At 42.4% G+C, this 17,445-nt stretch overlaps 1 protein-coding gene and 1 long non-coding RNA gene across 7 annotated transcripts in view; one reads left to right on the forward strand and one right to left on the reverse strand.

Annotated features, from left to right (window-relative positions):
• Window positions 1-11,972: 11,972 nt before the first annotated feature.
• LOC102956955 lies at window positions 11,973-16,762 on the reverse strand. Of its 3 annotated transcripts, XR_006209080.1 has the most exons (5): window positions 16,235-16,762; window positions 15,216-15,301; window positions 14,197-14,336; window positions 12,767-13,001; window positions 11,973-12,343 (listed from the first exon to the last, which is right to left on the reverse strand). It is a non-coding gene; the product is annotated as an uncharacterized LOC102956955 (long non-coding RNA). The 3 variants fall into 3 exon arrangements; XR_006209081.1 differs by lacking the exon at window positions 14,197-14,336 and having other exon boundaries at window positions 16,547-16,762; XR_006209079.1 differs by lacking the exon at window positions 14,197-14,336.
• Window positions 16,763-16,899: 137 nt separating this feature from the next.
• Window positions 16,900-17,445, forward strand: part of FHIP2A (FHF complex subunit HOOK interacting protein 2A) — a 37,008-nt gene continuing 36,462 nt past the window's right edge. For 3 of the 4 annotated variants that reach the window (XM_042960149.1, XM_042960150.1, XM_042960152.1), the window contains exon 1: window positions 16,901-17,239. In XM_042960149.1, the coding sequence (XP_042816083.1) occupies window positions 17,195-17,239 (45 nt within the window). In that variant the 5' untranslated portion in view covers window positions 16,901-17,194. Of the gene's footprint in view, window positions 17,240-17,445 lie in introns of all 4 variants that reach the window. The other variant, XM_042960151.1, reaches the window with a different exon arrangement.

The following is a 17,445-nucleotide window of genomic DNA, read 5'->3' on the forward strand; positions in this document are numbered from 1 at the left end:
GGGAGGGGAGACAGAGGATCTGAAGGGGGCTTTGCACTGACAGCAGGGAGCCCGACGCGGGGCGTGAACTCACAAACTGCGAGAGCACGACCTGAGCCAAAGTTGGATGCTTAACTGACTGAGCCACCCGGGCACCCTGAGGTCCTTACCTTAAAAGGGACTTTTCTTAGGAAGGCTAGTTTCTGCTAAGGGTCAGTGTTGTTAGTAGCGGACCCACTGCTTCTGTTATCCCTACCATGGCTCCTTAAACAGTGTCAGTGTCAAGGTGCACAGTGTAGCTCCCGCTTTCTCGGTTCACAGCTGTCAAGTCAGTTCTTGCAACAACTACAGGTCTGATTAATCCACAAATACGGGGACCCCAAACAGCCTCATCACCGCTAACTCGGTTTCATTTCCTCAAGTCGTCAAGCGGTGGAGAGCAGCAGGGACCAGCTGAAACCCATGAACATGAATGGGAACTCATGAGGACTGACGGGGACCTGTGTCAGTCACTGTCTCCAATTCCAATGGTGGGGGTACCCTGCTGTCGCCCTGTGTCAAAGAGATAAAAAGCACACCTGGAGGAGGAGCAGCTGAGGGGAGATCCAGGTGAGGTGACACAGCCGTGGCCTGGCTGCCCACACCCTGGAGGTGAGTCAGCAGGTAAACAACAATGTGCATGAGCTGCAGAAGCACCCCCAGAGACCCTTCCCCAACCCTCTGAGCATAAACAACTACATGGCTGCCGCCGTGCGTTTGCCCTGCAAATCTCACACAAAAATGTCTCTCGTGGCACACCCTAGCTGGAAACGTAGAAGGGAGGGAATTGTGGGAGATGTAGTTCAGCCACCGATTCCCCACACTACAAAGCCTCCAGCAGTCAATGGATTCCTTGTCACCTTAGCACACATACACATCTCTTTAAATTACAATTTCCAAATGAAGACAATTAAAACATCAAGTTTCTACCTAACATGTACAGTTATCCCGTATATAACTAAAACCACATTAACCATATTTCCCAGAGAGGCTACGGGTGATGTTCATTCTTCTTTGAGCTAATTTATGCTCTCTCTATTATATATATGCTATAATTTAAATACTGAGATGATAGGGGAATAAGGGGGGGGGAGAAAACAACTTCTTGGTACCCACACACATACAGCAACATATATAAAAATAAGGAAGAATTACTCACCACTGCTTTAGCCCTTATTTCTGCAACTGGTCGTATGGTTGTAACTTGTGTATACCACCTTCTACTCCTAATTTCGTATTTCCCTTACCCTCAGCAAGTGCCTCAGGCTGGCTGTGGTTTCTTTTGACTCAAACCTTTGTTCCAGAAGAGACTGGGCCATTGGCAATACAGCCTGAATTGATTGTTGTAATTTTCCACTGACTGTTATCATAGGACATGGAAGCAGCCCAGGGGATATCCTGCGTTCTAGACATATTTCTCCTTGCTCCTACTGAGTAGTAGCAACCCAACTCTCCTTTTAGAGTCAGGATAAATGACCCCAGCCAGTGCAATCCCCTCCTTGTTTGCTTGTTAACTCGTTGGCAAGAAACCCAGAGTGGGCAGGTCTCAATCCTAACTTCCAGGTCAATGGAATTGCTATTGTGTCTCCTTTTTGGAAACATTCCTCTCTTTACAGCTAAGACTTTTAAGCCAGCAGAGTCTGAAGTTATGCAGATGAAAAACAAATTTTACACACCCATTTCCACCCTTAATTTCCAGACCCATAAATCGTGTTCCAGGAGAAACAGCTCCAAATATTGCTGATTTATTGGCGCATACACTGCATCCTAGGACATGCTGCCCCAACACTGCATGACACCGTCACTTCACTGTCACCGAGCTTTTAAAATGTGATACCACTGTTTAGCAAGCCAGCTGCCTCAGGATTATAAGAAATATGGTAAGCTCCGGGAATTGCATGAGCAGTATGGACCAATTGCCACATTTCATTTGCTGTAAAATAAGTTATTTGATCAGAAGCAATGCTGTATGCAACACAATAACAGTAAATAGATTTTTAAGTCCATAAATTATGGTTCTTGCCAAAGCACTGAGGGATGAAAAGCAAATCCATATCCAGAGCAAGTGTCCATTCCAGTGGGCACAAAATGCTGCCCCTTCCTTGATGAAAATAGCGCAGTTGAATCAAGCTGCCACAGGAAATTGACTTATGCCCACAGGGAATGGGTTTATATCAGGGGCTCAGTGTTGGTCTCTGCTATTGGCAGGTTGGACACGCTGCAGTGGCTTTGCTATATTGGTCTTGGTGAATGGAAGTCCACGTTTCTTATCCTATGTTAACCTCCCCTCCTTGCTGAGGTGGCCACCTTGTAAGCCCGCTGGGAAATAAGAGGAGTGGTTGGAGACATAGGCTCACTGATGTCCACAAAATGGATCGCCTTCTCCAGCTGATTAAAACTCTGTACAGCTACCTCTGAAGAGCATTTACATGGGATGCAAATATATTTATACTCTGCTCCCCTTTTGAGAGCTCTCTCTGCATACTTCTTGTCTAGTCCTCCTTGTCACCAGTCTTTCAGTCGTGTTCTTTCCAACTTTCTGACCATGCAGCCAAACCCAGGAACCAGTGGAGACCCACCCATATCTCTGGCCACCTCTACTTTCAGGAAAAGCAAACGACCTGGTGTCCTGTTCTAGGTTCTGCTCTCCGGGAGGCTTCCCTTCACTGTTTTGCAGGCTCATCTTGGAGTGGGGCTAGTGCTATAGCCGTCCGCTGTCAGGTGGTATCATGTAAAACCATCTGTAAACCAAACCAGAATTTCTTCTTCCTTGGCAAACTGGTCAGAGAATTCTTCATGAGGCCATAAGTAATAAATGGGAAAAAACGTTGTCGTTGAAGTCAGTCCGTGGTCATCTGGGCCACTCCCTCATGCAACTTAACTTGCATCTTCAGAATCTTCTTGAGCCCTGTCTTGTATATACGGAATGGTGCTATGCATGCCCCAATTAATGGCTGACTTCATGCATCACACGACACGCAGGGCATAAAGCAAAGCTCAGATCTCATGGTAATTTAGTGGTCCACTGCCAAGCATTCAGTCTATACTAAGGCCTCATAGTAAGCAAGAAGTTGCTTAAAAAGAAAAAAAAAAGCATAGTTATATATAGAATGTTGTATGGCTTTGCTCCAAAATCCTGAGAGTCTGTACTGCAGCTCATGTAGAAGAGCCTGCCAAATGCTCCATACAGTCAAAAATCTTCTGCTGACATTTCATACATCATTGAATCTGTTGGGTCTTATGGCCCATGTGGCAAAGCAGCTTATACCGCAGCCTGAACCAGTTGCAAAACCTTCTATTGTTTGAGGACCAACTCAAAATTGGCAGCTCTTTGGGTCATTTAGTAAATGGGTCAGAGTAGTGGGCAAAAATGAGGTGTATATCGTTTCCAGACTCCAAAGGCGCCTACTAGGCATTCTACATCTTTATCGCTGGTAGCATGGGGCCAGATGTCGCAACTTGTTCTTCACATGGAAAGATATCGTGATGTGCCCCAGACCTCTGATTCCTTAGTAATGTCACCAAGGTGGCAAACCTCTACATTTTGGGGGGGCTTTATTTCCCACGTATCCTAACAACATGCACGAAGTTGTTATTACTGGCTGTTTGGCGGTCAGCAGAATATCATCAATGTATTAAAGTAGCATGATGTGCTATGGAATGGAGGGGTAATCAAAGTCTCTGCACACCAGATTATGACAGAGAGGTAGAGAGTTTATATATCTTTCAGCTAGAACAGTGAAGGTGTATTGTTGGCTCTATCTGCTGAAAACAGATCGTACTTTGATCTTTACAAAAGGTCAGCAAACCATGGCCCAAAGACAAAATCTGGCCCACCACCTGTTTTTGTTAATAAAGTTTTTTTTTTTAATTTTTTAACATTTATTTATTTATGAGACAGAGAGAGGCAGAGCATGAACGGGGGAGGGGCAGAGAGAGAGGGAGACACAGAATCGGAAGCAGGCTCCAGGCTCTGAGCCATCAGCCCAGAGCCCGACGCGGGGCTCGAACTCACGGACCGCGAGATCGTGACCTGAGATGAAGTCGGACGCTTAACCGACTGAGCCACCCAGGCGCCCCAATAAAGTTTTATTGGAACACAACCATGCCCATTTATTTACATATCGTCTATAGATGCTTTTGCACTACAATGCAGATTTGAGTATCTGTGACACAGATCTATGGCCCATAAATCCTAAAATATTTTCCATCTGACCATTTACAGAAAAGTTGCTGATCTCTGCCATAGAGGAAAATACATTTGCCTTATTAATAGCTGTGAGCCAGGTGCAAGAGGATCTACTGATTTGCTTTAGCGATGAAAGCACATCTGGAACAACAGCTGCAATCAGAGTTACCACCTGATTAAGTTTACAAAAATCCACTGTGGTTGTATAAGTTTCATCTGCTTTCTGTAAGGTAAATAGGCAAGTTGAATGGAGACATGGTTGGAATCACCATCACCGCATCCTTTCGATCCTTAATAGTGGCACTAGTCTCCGGCACTCTAGAGGCAGTTCTGGTAGCTTCTACCTGGTCTCTTCTGCCATAATAGCACTCACTCCATGAGTCAGGGAATCAGTGTGGATTCTGCCAGTTGCTGAGTGTGTCTACTCCAGTTATGCATTGTAAAACTGAGCAAATACCCACAGGGTAGATCCAGACACCCACTGGGAGCACTATGAAAAGAACCTGAGCCAAAAATCCATTGATCACATGACAATGATTTTTTTTAAGGCCCTAGTCTGACTGTTGGGCTACAGTCTCTTGGGTGTCTAAGAATTAGTGTTAGTTCAGAGCTAGGATCTAGTATTCCCTTTTAAGTCTTACTTTTTCTCTTTCCCCAGCACATAGTCACCCTGCTAAAAAGAAAACACATCCCTTGGAGGAAGGTTAGAAAGAATACCAACAATATAAATATTTGGCAGCATGGCATGGTCCTTTCTCAAGACTGCCTGGCTTCCCCCCTGCCACCTTCATTTAAGTGACTTCAGATCAGTAAAATGACTCAAGTCTGGGAAATGACTCAGATCTGTGAAACAACTGAGGAGATGAGGCTCTCTGTCTTGATGATTCAAGTCAGACTTCTGTTCATTAGACTTTGAGTAAGAGATCAAGTAAGACTTAGTAGGGATACCCATCTACCTTAACTGTAGGGACACCATAATTAACTAGCTAATGCCAAACATCTCTTCAGATTAGGCTACTGTAATTACTCCTTTCCCTCTGTTGCCCATTATGGTAGCTACATCTACCCTGACTTTGGTAATTAAATGCTGCACTTGGTCCCTGCCAACCTAGATCCCATCATCCCCATTTCATTCAGGGGATGCTAGTAGTTCCCAACTGCAGTTACTGGCCTCGAGAAGAACCACCACAGAACCCTTCAAGGATGTGGGTCTCCCCTCATGACTCTATTTCTCACTGCTTTGGTAAAGATTGTGTCCTGTGGGTCCTCTGGGATATAATGGGAGGGTGGGTGAGCAGGTTTGACATGATTAATCCACTAGTATTCCAGTTTCCTTCAACCTTCCAATTTCCTGAATAGCTTCCTCTACAATATATGAAAGAAATTTGACATTTCTATTTCATTTAATGGAAGGTACCTTTGGGTCCAGATTTTGAGTCAACCAACCAACCAACCAAATAATCAGATCTATTCCATGCTTATCCAACACACTGAATCCGGAATCTCTCATTAATGGCCCAATATTTGGCTTCATCCAACTTTATATTCCTTCCATCCTGACCTTGCAGTCTTAAGATCTATTTCCATACATAACAATGGGATACTACTTGGCAATGAGAAAGAATAAAATCATGCCTTTTGCAGCAATGTGGTTGGAACTGGAAGGTATTACGTTGAGTGAAATAAGTCAGTCAGAGAAGGACAGATATCATATGTTTTCACTCATACGAGTGAAAGTTTCTCATCTTGAGAAACTTAACAGAAGACCATGGGGGGAGGGAAGGGGAACAAATAGTTACAAACAGAGAGGGAGGGAGGCAAACCATAAGAGACTCTTAAATACAGAGAACAAACTGAGGGTAGATGGAGGGGTGGAGGAAAGGGGGAAACAGGTGTTGGGCATTGAGGAGGGCACCTGTTGGGATGAACACTGGGTGTTGTATGTAAACCAACTTGACAATACATTATATTTAAAACAAAAATAAATAAAAATAAAAATATTCCCATATTCTCTAGGTTTCTTATAAATTGGCAAAATCATGCTGCAGGATACATTACCTTCAATAAAGCAATAGTAAAACTGACATCTGACTTCTCAAAAAAAGGAATGGAAGTCAGAAAAATGGAATAACATCTTTAGGATGCTAAAATAAAAAACTATGTACCAATCAAAAATCGCAGCAAAATATTATTCAGCATTGAAAGTGAAATAAGTGAATAAACGGATAAAGACAAAATAATACCTAACGGTAACAATATCCTTCAAAATAAAGGTGAAATAAGGATGTTTTCAAGCAAAAAAAGAAAAAAAAAACCCAAAAAACAAAACTCAAGGAATTTCTTTAGGCTAGAAAGAAAATAACCTAGAGAGAAATCAGGAATTGAAGGGAAGAATGAGGAGCAAATAAATACATAGTAAATATAAGTGGATGTTCACTGCTCATAATAATGATAGTAATGTCTTATGGTTTAAACTATATATATTTGTATACAATGTCTGACAATGATCCACAGACAATTCCAAAAGCTAATTGGTGAAATTACAGTATTCTAAGGTCCTAGCATTATCATAGAAGTGACAAAGGTAATAATTTATATTAAAATATGTCAAAGATATATCTTATAATCTCTAAGCTAACTATTAAAAGAAAAAGAGTAAGCGCTTGGGTGGCTCAGTCGGTTAAGCAACCAACTTGGCTCAGATCAAGATCTCAAGGATCATGAGTTTGAGCCCTGCGTCGAGCTCTGTGCTGACAGCTCAGAGCCTGGCGCCTGCTTCAGATTCTGTGTTTCCCTCTCTCTCTGCTCCTCCCCTGCTTGTGCTCTGTCTCCCTGTCTCTCTCTCTCAAAAATAAATAAACATTAAAAAAAATACATAAAGTTCGGGGCACCTGGGTGGCTCAGTCAGTTGAGCGTCCGACTTCAGCTCAGGTCACAATCTCATGGTTCATGGGTTTGAGCCCCATGTTGGGCTCTGTGCTGACAGCTCAGAACCTAGTGACTGCTTTGGATTCTTTGTCTCCCCTCTCTCTGCCCCTCCCCTGCTCACACTTGTCTCTCACTCTCTTTCAAAAATAAACATTTTAAAAAAAGAACAAAAAAAATAAAAGAAAAAGAAAAAAGTATAAGTAACAAATTTTGTTAATTTGTTACATAAACATCACAATATTAAAATATTAATATTAAATAATTATAACTAACAGATTAACAAACAAAAAGAAAAAATGGAAATAAAAAAAGTCTTGATTAATCCAAGGAAGGTAAGACATGAATGAAAAGGAAACAAAAAACAGATAACAGAGAAAACAAACAGATGATAGACAAAAATCCCAAATAGATCAGCAATCACATTAAAAGGATTAAATATTCCAAGTAAAGAACTAAGACTGTTCTGGGTGAAAAAAAAAAACGTAATATGTTGTTAACAGACCCATCTTATTTTTTAAGCACACACAAAGTTTGAAAGTAATAAAATGGGGAAACACACAATGCAAACAGTAACCAACTATACTTACATTGAAACACAGAGTTTAAGGCAAGAAGCATTATTCTCATAAAAGGGACATGCATAAGGATAAAGGAGTCAATCCATCAATAAGTTACCAAAAGTCAAAATCTGAATATACATATAACATAGCTTTAAAATATATAGAACAAAAATTGTCATGACAGTTAAAAAAAAAAAAGCTACAATCATAGTGGATGACTTCATCACATCTTTCAAAAGCTGACACAACAAGCAATCACTAAGGATATAGACGATCAGAACCATAAACTTGACTTTTAGAACACTGCACCCAACAATGACAGAATATATCTTACATTATTTCGTGTATGTAAAGTTCAAACTGAGGCAAAACTAACGTATGGTGTTAGAAGTCACAATAGTGATAGCTCATGGCAAGGGTTAATGGTTGGAAATGGGCATTAAGAGGCTTCTGAAGCAAGGGGCCCCCGGGAGGCTCGGTTAAGTGGCTAACTTCAGCTCAGGTCATGATCTCGTGGTCCGTGAGGTCGAGTCCTTCGTCGGGCTCTGTGCTGACAGCTTAGAGCCTGAAGCCTGCTTCGGATTCCGCGTCTCCCTCTCTCTCTGCACCGCTCTGCTCACACTCTCTCTCAAAAATAAACATTAAAAGAAAAAAAAAAGAGGCTTCTGAAGTGCAGGCAGTGCGCTCTCTCGATGTGGGTGCCGACAGTCCTGGATGTTCACTTTGTGATTATTCATTGTGTTTTACACATCTGAGTTTTCTGTGTTTGTTATACTTTTATTAACATTTTTACATGAAGAAAGGGGGGAACCTTTGGATTTGACAGCATTGAGAATCACTGCTCTACTCTACTGTTCTGACTCCCTGCCACCTCCCTAATTGCATATTCAACTATTTTCCTCTCCTCAATCACCTACCGACTCCAGCCTCCCTGCCTTCCTCACATATGCCACAAAGTCTTTCCCATCATAAGGCGTTTGCACTTTGCTGTTCTCTCCGCCAGAAATGTTCTCTCTCCTATTCACAAAGCTAATTCATTCATTCATATGGCACCTCCTCAGAGAAGACTTCTTTGGCCACTTTATGTAAGGTAAGACTTCCCCTGAGGCACCTGGGTGACTCAGTTGGTTATGCGTCCAACTTTTTGGCTCAGGTCATGATCTCATGGTTTGTGAGTTTGACTGAGCCCGCATCTGGTTCTCTGCTGTTCGTGCAGAGGTCACTTTGGATCTTCTGTCTCCCTCTGTCTCTGCCCCTCCCCCACTCATAGGGCTCTCTCTCTCTCTCTCTCAAAAATAAATACACATTTAAAAAATAAAAGACTTCCCCAAATCATCTCTCCCCTTACTCTAGCTTATTCTCTTTGTAGTTCTTTCAGTTACTGCTTTATATATTTTGTGTCTATATCAAGTGTACTTACGAACATAAGCATTGTGTCTTCTTGATCCATTATTATTTTATCAATACGTTATATCTGTTTTTACCTTTGTGATGATTTTCATCTTCAATTCTGTCTATAGTTGTTACCCTAGTTTTTCTTTGATTCGTATTTCTATGGTATATCTTTTTCTATTCCTTTATTGCAGGCTTTCTCTTCCCTTTTTAAACATATCTCTTCTGGGCGCCTGGGTGGCTCAGTCGGTCAAGCGGCCGACTTCGGCCCAGGTCATGATCTTGCGGTCCGTGAGTTCGAGCCCCGTGTCGGGCTCGGTGCTGACCGCTCAGAGCCTGGAGCCTGTTTCAGATTCTGTGTCTCCCTCTCTCTGACCCTCCCCCGTTCATGTTCTGTCTCTCTCTGTCTCAAAAATAAGTAAACATTAAACAAAATTTTTTTAAACATACCTCTTCTAGAAAACATAGTACTAGATATTTTCAAAAATCCAATCTATATGTCTCTGGCTTTCAACTGGTGAGTTTAGTCCATTTATGTTTATTATAATTAATACAAAAGCCCATTTTATGTTTTCTATTTTTCATGCTTTTATATAGATTTTTTTCTTTTTTCCCATATTAAGCACTGGATTGAGCAAAATGTTTTGTACTGAATCCAAAAGTTATGCTTTGCATCTTTATTTTTCTGGTGGTTACTCAGAATTAAACACTACATTTCCCAACTACCAGGTGTGGTTACATAAATTCTGGCTGATGAAATATAAGCAGAAGTGTGGAACTTCCAGAAAGAATTTGTTAAAAGGGAAGAGGTTCCCCTTTCCCCCTTGCTTCCTCCTGCTACTTTCCCCCAAACTGGAAACTGGAACACCTACATGGGACCCTGAAGTGGTCATGAGTGTGGCAGTGCTGAATGGTACGCAGACAGTTGAGTGTGTCTCTCCATGATAATGTGCTGATGCTAGTCCTGGCTACCTACCAGGCAAAATTCTTTCACCTGAACGAGAAAGAAACTTCTTTAAGTCGCTATTATTTGGGATTTTTTTCTTAATCACATGCCACTGGACCTAATAGGGCACTGCTCAATTCCAGGAATTGTTGCCTTTACTGTAATTAATTTTCTGGCCTATGGGATGAAGGTGTATCTTCCTTGGTCCTTACCCAATTTATGGCACTTGGCCTTCTCCTCTGGACTTCTGCTACTCGAATTCCCACACACGGTGGGTTTCCTCAAAAGCAGAGCCCGAGACGAAGACCCGACTCTAAGTAGTTGACTTCAGATCTTGGGAAATGAGGGTGCAGACAGAATAAGAAGGAAGGAAGAAAGGCATAAGAAGTCTACTGAGATCACTACTGTGGGGTACTTGATTTCACTGGGACCTCCTGAAAAGTGCTCAGAACACCTCTTAAAATTGCTTCTCACCAGATAGACAGGGCACTGGAGTATTTATCTACTAGATCCCATCCCCTGTCGGCTAAGCGTTGTCGGCTTAGAACCTCATGGGTTCTCCATCATGCATTTGGAAGGAGCAAGCTCCCCATACAGAATTTTCGGTGGCAGAAATTCTAAAGAGGGTGTCATGAGACCGAGATGAGATGCTGTCACCGTGAGGTGAGTCTGAGCTTGTTGCACAGAACTGCCCACTGCAGCTACAACTACAATCAGAAATGGGCGAAGGGAATGTGGCACCAGATACCAGAGCTGTCTGCTCTATTGACCAAGGAGTTTTCACAGCTGCTATGTGATTTTCTGAGCTCTATTGGCTTCCCTTTTGTTTCTATGGCAGCTATAGGGTTGAGTTCAGGAAATGAAACCTATAGCCTATGCCAATTCACCATTTTATCTTGAACCAAATTCCCAGTTTTAGAAGATCACTTCTCCCTGAACTTTTTCACGACATGTTTCCCCATCTCTTTGCTCTTTTCCAATGAATTCCTCCTCTATATTGCAACCCTTAAATTGCAGGGAGTCCTCAAGTTTGTATTGATTCTTTTTTTCTTTCACTGTACCATCTCCCTGAAATATCTCACTTATTTCTCTATCTCATTTACCACCTATAAAGAGAACTTAACCAGTCTTTATTTCCAGTCCAGAGCTCCTGACTTCCTAATCCAAATTCATCATCCTGTACTAGATGTGGTCACCTAGATTCACCATATAGGTAAGCAAATCTAACATGTCTAAAAAAAAAAACAAAACAAAACTCATTATCTTTCTATATCTCAATTAATGGCATCTTCACCTAACTCATCCAAGCTAGAAACTCCAAGCTAGCAACATCTCTGCTTTTTTCTTCCTTCACTCCTATTTAATCACTTGCAAAAATTTGGTTCCTCTTACATCTTTCAAGTGTACCCTCTTCTTTAGCCCTATAGTAATTAACCTTTATAATTTTGTACGAGCTTTTTTTAAAGGACCAAAAATGGTCTCTTGCCTCTCCTTTCTCCCCTTGCCAAACAAAGAGGAGATCAGTCACACCAGGATATAGTTTAGTCAAGAAACTTCACATGGTTTGTTTTGAAAGCCCCTATCCTTCCTCCAAAATTCCCAATTTCCTGCTCCAGAGAGGCAATCTATTTCAACACCTTGAGTAGACTCTTATTATTTACTTACTTTCTTTAAATAATATGCCTGTAATTTCACTTCATGATATTTCAGTTTTAAGCAATATCTAATGTTTCCTCCCTACAGATGATGAGGATTTAGCTTCCCTCTCTCTCTCCCCTCCCCACCTCTTTCTCACACACATTACCCACCCCCCCCCCACTTCAACACATATCCATTCTTTCATCTTCCAAATATAGCAGCAACACCATAAATTTAGTTAGTGTTTACATTACTATGTTTATACAGATGTATTTACAGTTGAGCCATGTATAGACTATGATTACTTATTCCAATAGAGTATTTTATTTTTCTTGGTGTTCATAATGATCTAGTTTTTTTCTCTGCTTGGTTCTCGTTGTATTTATCACTAATTCAACATCAGACTCTCCTATTTTGTAAATTTTCTCAAACACGTAGACAATTCATCTATCAGTTTCACCTTCAGACCTGCTCCAATCTGGACTGGTTGGTTAGCTGTCCCAGTCTGATGCATAGTTGTCATGCTGGAGTTCTGCTTCACCATCATCCTAGGAATTTCCTTCGCCTCCCTTTTATGATGGGCTCTGTTATCTGATTTCTTTACCTTTTTTCCCTTAGGTTTGCTCCCTGAGTTTTGATGGAACACATCTTCTGATAGCTTCCTGAGAAAAACTGCAAGGTAGAAGAAATTTTCAATAACTTGTATGTCCGAAAAGGTATTTTTTATCCTCATACTTCACTGACCGTTTCTTGGTATAGAATTCTGGACTGAAATTATTTTACCTCCGAAATATACATATATATGTATGTATGTGTGTGTGTATATATATATACATTTATATATACATATAAATATATAAATATATATTTAATATACATATAAATATATAAATATATATATATATAATTTATTTAGAGAGAGAAAGAGAGCAGGAGGGGGAGAAAGAGAGAGGGAGAGAAAGAGAATCCAAAGCAGACTCCTCACTACCAGCACCGAGTCCAATGTGGGGTTCAAACTCTGAACCATGTGATCAAGACTTGACCCGAAACCAAAAGTTGGACGCTTAACTGACTGAGCCACCCAGGTGCCCCTACCTCAGAATTTTAAAGGCATTGCCCCAATGCCTTCCCATTTCTCATGATGTTGTTGAAAAGTGTCATGCCATTGTAATTCTTAACTCTTTGTAGGGACTTCTTTTTTTCTGTCATTGGAAATCGTGTAGGATGTTTCTTTGAACTCAGTGTTCTGAATTTCACAACAACCACCACTGGAGTGAGTCCATTTTCATTCATCGTTCGGTATTTAATTGAAAATTCATGTCTTTCAGATCTGTAAAATTGTATTGAATTATTAGTTCAGTGATTTTCTCTCTTGACTACAATTATTCAGATGTTGGATTCTTTAAACTAGCAGTCTGACTTTTGAAAAAATTTCCCATTTTTCATCTCCATATCATTTTTGCTCTAGTCTTGGAGAAAAATTTTCAAGTTTATTTTCTATCCTTTTAACGTTATTTTTCATTTCTGTTATCATATTCTTGATCTCTAAGATTTCCTTTTTTTGTATTCTAAATGCTGCTTTTAAAAAATAGCAATGCCATTCTTGTTTTACAGATGCTGTATCTTTTATCTGAGAATATTAATGATCTTATGTATTTTTTTTAAGTTTTCTTTTCCATCTCTCCCTATCTATTGAGTGTAATCAATTCTGTTTCTTCCGAGTTTTTTTCCTTGTCCTACCTTTTCTTTGTTCTCTATCATTAACTTTCCTCAAACTGTTGAGGACCCCAGACTCTCTGATTGCATTTAAGAGAAGTGCATGAAAAAACTCAGTGTGAGCTCCAAGCATGCATACAGAGCTTGTCAACTGGAAACTGTACTGTAGAATTATCTGGGTTCTCTTCAGACTCTAGGTCTTTTCCCTTAGACAAATCAGATTCTCCAGAGAAGACTCTCCCTATCTTCTTCCGGGGGGGATCAGCCTGATGCCTTTATTCTGGGGGCCAAAAAGAGGATGAGGGTTGGGGATGTGTGCTCAATATATATAATATCTACCTTCACTTTACCCTCTTCTTCCCTCCCACCTGGTCAATATGGAGCCTCCGATCTTTCCTGGAATTGGTCTCAAATCTAAAACTAGGGTAAAAAGGGGGCAATCTTGTGCAGTGGTAATGGATCTATCTACTTCCAAACAAACTTTCAGTCCATCCTGCTATATTCAGTCCCACTTTTACCTCTATTTCCAGAGGTTCTTACTGCTATGAATTTCAGAGCTATTGGGAGGTTCTGTGAATATGTTAATATATCATTTTGGGTCTTAGTTTTCTTAATTGTTGCCGTAGGATTCAGCTTTCTTAGGGTACCCTGTCAATTATTCCCTTTACCATAAATTTCCAATTTTCAAATTTTTGTTACCATTTCCTCTCTTAATTTGTGTGTTCTTCGTCTGGCTTATACTCTGAGAAGTCCCTTTATTGTAGCTGTAGTGGCACTTTGGAAAGAAATGTTGTTAAATTCAACTTAACCGGAAGTCTGCCACACTTTGGAAGTAGGTATCATCTGACTCTCCTTCCTCTTTTTTCAACTTCAGCCTGCATTTCAATTTTGTGGATTTTTCTGTGTCCTCACTGATCATTCAGAAAAAAACTTCACAAGTTCATTCATCCTGAAGTGTAAGGAATGATAGGATTTGATGTGTTCTCTCTCCCAAGAGTACTTTAATTTTTAGCATGGACTAAATTTCTTATCTGGCTTAAACCAAAGGAATAAAGAAATACAGTTCTAATTAAGAAACGTTAAGTTCCCATTTCTAAGTGTTTTGGAAGCCAGGGAAGCCTGTATGCTTCCCTGAAATCACACTTTGTTGAAGGAGGTCCAGCTGTGCCCATGCATAAGGCAGGTGGTAATGGTGGCATCACTATAGGCTTCCGAGGATGAGAAGTAAGGGGAGCTGCTCAATGACAATTCTAGTCCCAACCTGTATGTCTTGGAACTGAGATAATCGGGTAGAGACATCATCATCCCAAATACTGATATTAATCTGGAACAAAACATTTTTTATTACGTTTATAATAAGTATACAAAGACAGGCATCATCAAATCCAAACAACTCTAAGTAAGCCTGTGTTAAACAGACCCCTTTATACAATTAGTGGTTGTGAGGCATTATGAAAATACAAGACACCACATAACTGTACGACAATTAGGTCAGGAAAATAATTATGGCTAATAATATGACTAACCACCTTAAGCTGTATGCATAATAAAAAAAGATATGTGCTCTTGGTTGAAGCAGGCACAATTAGCCAAAATTTGGTAGGGAGCACATTTTCATTTTTAGCAAACAACAGAAGGATGCCTCCAGCGCTCTGGAGACCTGTACACAGAAAATTAAAGTCAGATTTATCTGCAAGGATACAAGCAACAGAAACAGAGGAGAAAAGAAGACAAAACTACAGGTAGTCCCTTGTTTACAACAGTTAGACTTAAGATCTTTTGACTTTTTGATGGTGTGAGAGTGATACGCATTCAGTAGAAACCATACTTCGAATCTTATGTGGATCTGTTCCCAGGCTAGTGACGTGCCGTAGGGTATTCTCGGGACGCTGGGCAGCAGCTCCCAGTCAGCCACTAGATCACAAGAGTAAACAAAGGATGCACTTAAAATCATTCTGCTTTTCCCTTTCGGTACAGTTTTCAATAAATCATATGAGGTATCCAAACACTATTATGAAACAGGCTTTGCGTTAGATGATTTTGACCAACGGTAGTTAATGTAGGCGTGGGTGTTCTGAGCGCATTTAGGTAGGCAGGTAGGTAGGCAGACTGATGTTCAGTAGGTTAAGTGTATTAAATGCATTTTGACTTCAGACCTTTTCAACTTAGGATGTAATTATGGGGACATAACCCCACCGAAGGTCAGGGGAGATCTGCAGTTAAACCTCCTCCTTAACCTTGATTTCTGGTCATCTTATTTTGTTAAATACTACTATTACTACTAATAATAATGGTAATAGCAAATGCCAATGTATTGCTTTGCTATTTACTGGACACGTCTACGTAAAGCATCCTACATATGTTAACAAATCCCACACAACCTCCTGTGACAGGTGCTCTTCTCCCCAATTCTGCAGGTGAAGAAACTAAAGCGCATAGAGATCAAGTAATTTGCCATGGTGAGTGGCAGAGCCGGGATTTAAATTTAGGCTACCCACCTCCACCTCCAGAGACTGCCTCTTAACACCACTCCACGCTGCTGCCACTTTTCTGCTTGTGTTTCCTATTCAACTAATTCAATTACAAATACACGGTTTCATCACCGGTTATGCAAAACTTACTCCACCCTCACCTTATCGAGAACTTAACGGTCCTTTTGATAAAATACCAATACTAGCAAAAACAAACACGAAGTTCTCCAGGATCTGAACATTTTCATAACTTGAATCAACCCAACCTAAAATTTACCAGCCCGAATTGTGTTTTTCAAAGCTTGACTAATATCCTGTCACATGGTATTTTTTTAAGAAACCTCCAGCCTAGTGCTTACATCGTAGCCCCTCTTACCTGTTCTAGGCATTTAGCAGACAGAAGCCCTTCAGATTCTTTCCCTGTTTTCCAGTTTCATCTGATAAACAGAATAGAAAATGCAATACCGAATGCCCTGCACCGAGCAAACATGTTACCAACTATTAACTGAACCACCTCACCATCGGTCCATTTGGGGCTTCCTGTCTTAATGTTGAATAATCAACAATTAACAATAATGTAATTTCCAGTCAGCAAAGCCATTTCACCAACATGAGTTGATTTGTTCTCCTTCTTAGCATTTAAATGCACGGTCCATTTTTGCCTTAGGAATACTTTGCTGTTTCTTACCAGTCTTCCAAATCTGCCCTTAAAAGACGAGCCTCGGAATATTATGTACGGGTATGGCTACGTTTCCCTACAAAATACACCTGCCACTTCCCCTGGAGAAACAAAACGGAGGCTGGCTGAATTTTTCAAACGTGAGGACGAGGCTGGCTGAATTTTTCAAACGTGAGGACGACCGTGTCCGCTCGCCCGGCTCCCGCCCCCAGCCGGCCGCGGCCTCCCGCGCCTCCCCCCCGCCCCCGCGGTGTCCGGCCGCCCCGCCGCTGGTAAGGCCCGGTCCGGGCCTCCCCGGGCCGCGGCGGCGCCCCCTGCAGGCCGCGGCGGGCAGAGCGGGCGGAAGGAACCCGAGCCGGGCTGCCACCGTGTCCGAGCCGGAGCCGCAACCGCCGCCGGAGCGTCGCGGGACCCCCGAGTCCGTGCCGAACGCCCTCCTCGCCGCCCGCCGCGTCCCAGCGCCCGCCGGAGCCGCCGCGCCGCCCGCACACCCCGGAAGCGGCCGGGCCCGGGCCCGCCTCGGCCCTCTGCTCGTCCTCTCCGCCCGCACCGGCCTTCACTCTGGAGCGGCCCCGGCAGCCGCAGCAGGGGCGGCGGCGGCGGATCGAGGAGCTCTCCAGGTCGTCCCGGGAGAGGCTGCTGCAGTCCCGGGACAAGATGTTCTCCAAGTTCACCTCCATCCTGCAGCACGCCGTGGAGGCGGTAAGGCCGCGGGGCAGCGGGCGCACGACAGGCCGGGGATGGCGGCGGCCTACGCTCCCTGCGGCCTCGGCCCGGGGCCTCGGCGGCCCGGTTTCCGCGGAGGGGCGAGGCCGGGGCTGGCGCTCCGGGGCACGGCGGGGCCGTCGGGGCGCCCGGGCCGAGCGGCCTGGCTCGGAGCAGGCCCCCTCCTCGCCGTCCTGCCCCGG

The sequence above is a fragment of the Panthera tigris genome, chromosome D2 (assembly GCF_018350195.1).
Source record: "Panthera tigris isolate Pti1 chromosome D2, P.tigris_Pti1_mat1.1, whole genome shotgun sequence".
In the NCBI taxonomy this organism is placed as follows: domain Eukaryota; kingdom Metazoa; phylum Chordata; class Mammalia; order Carnivora; family Felidae; genus Panthera; species Panthera tigris.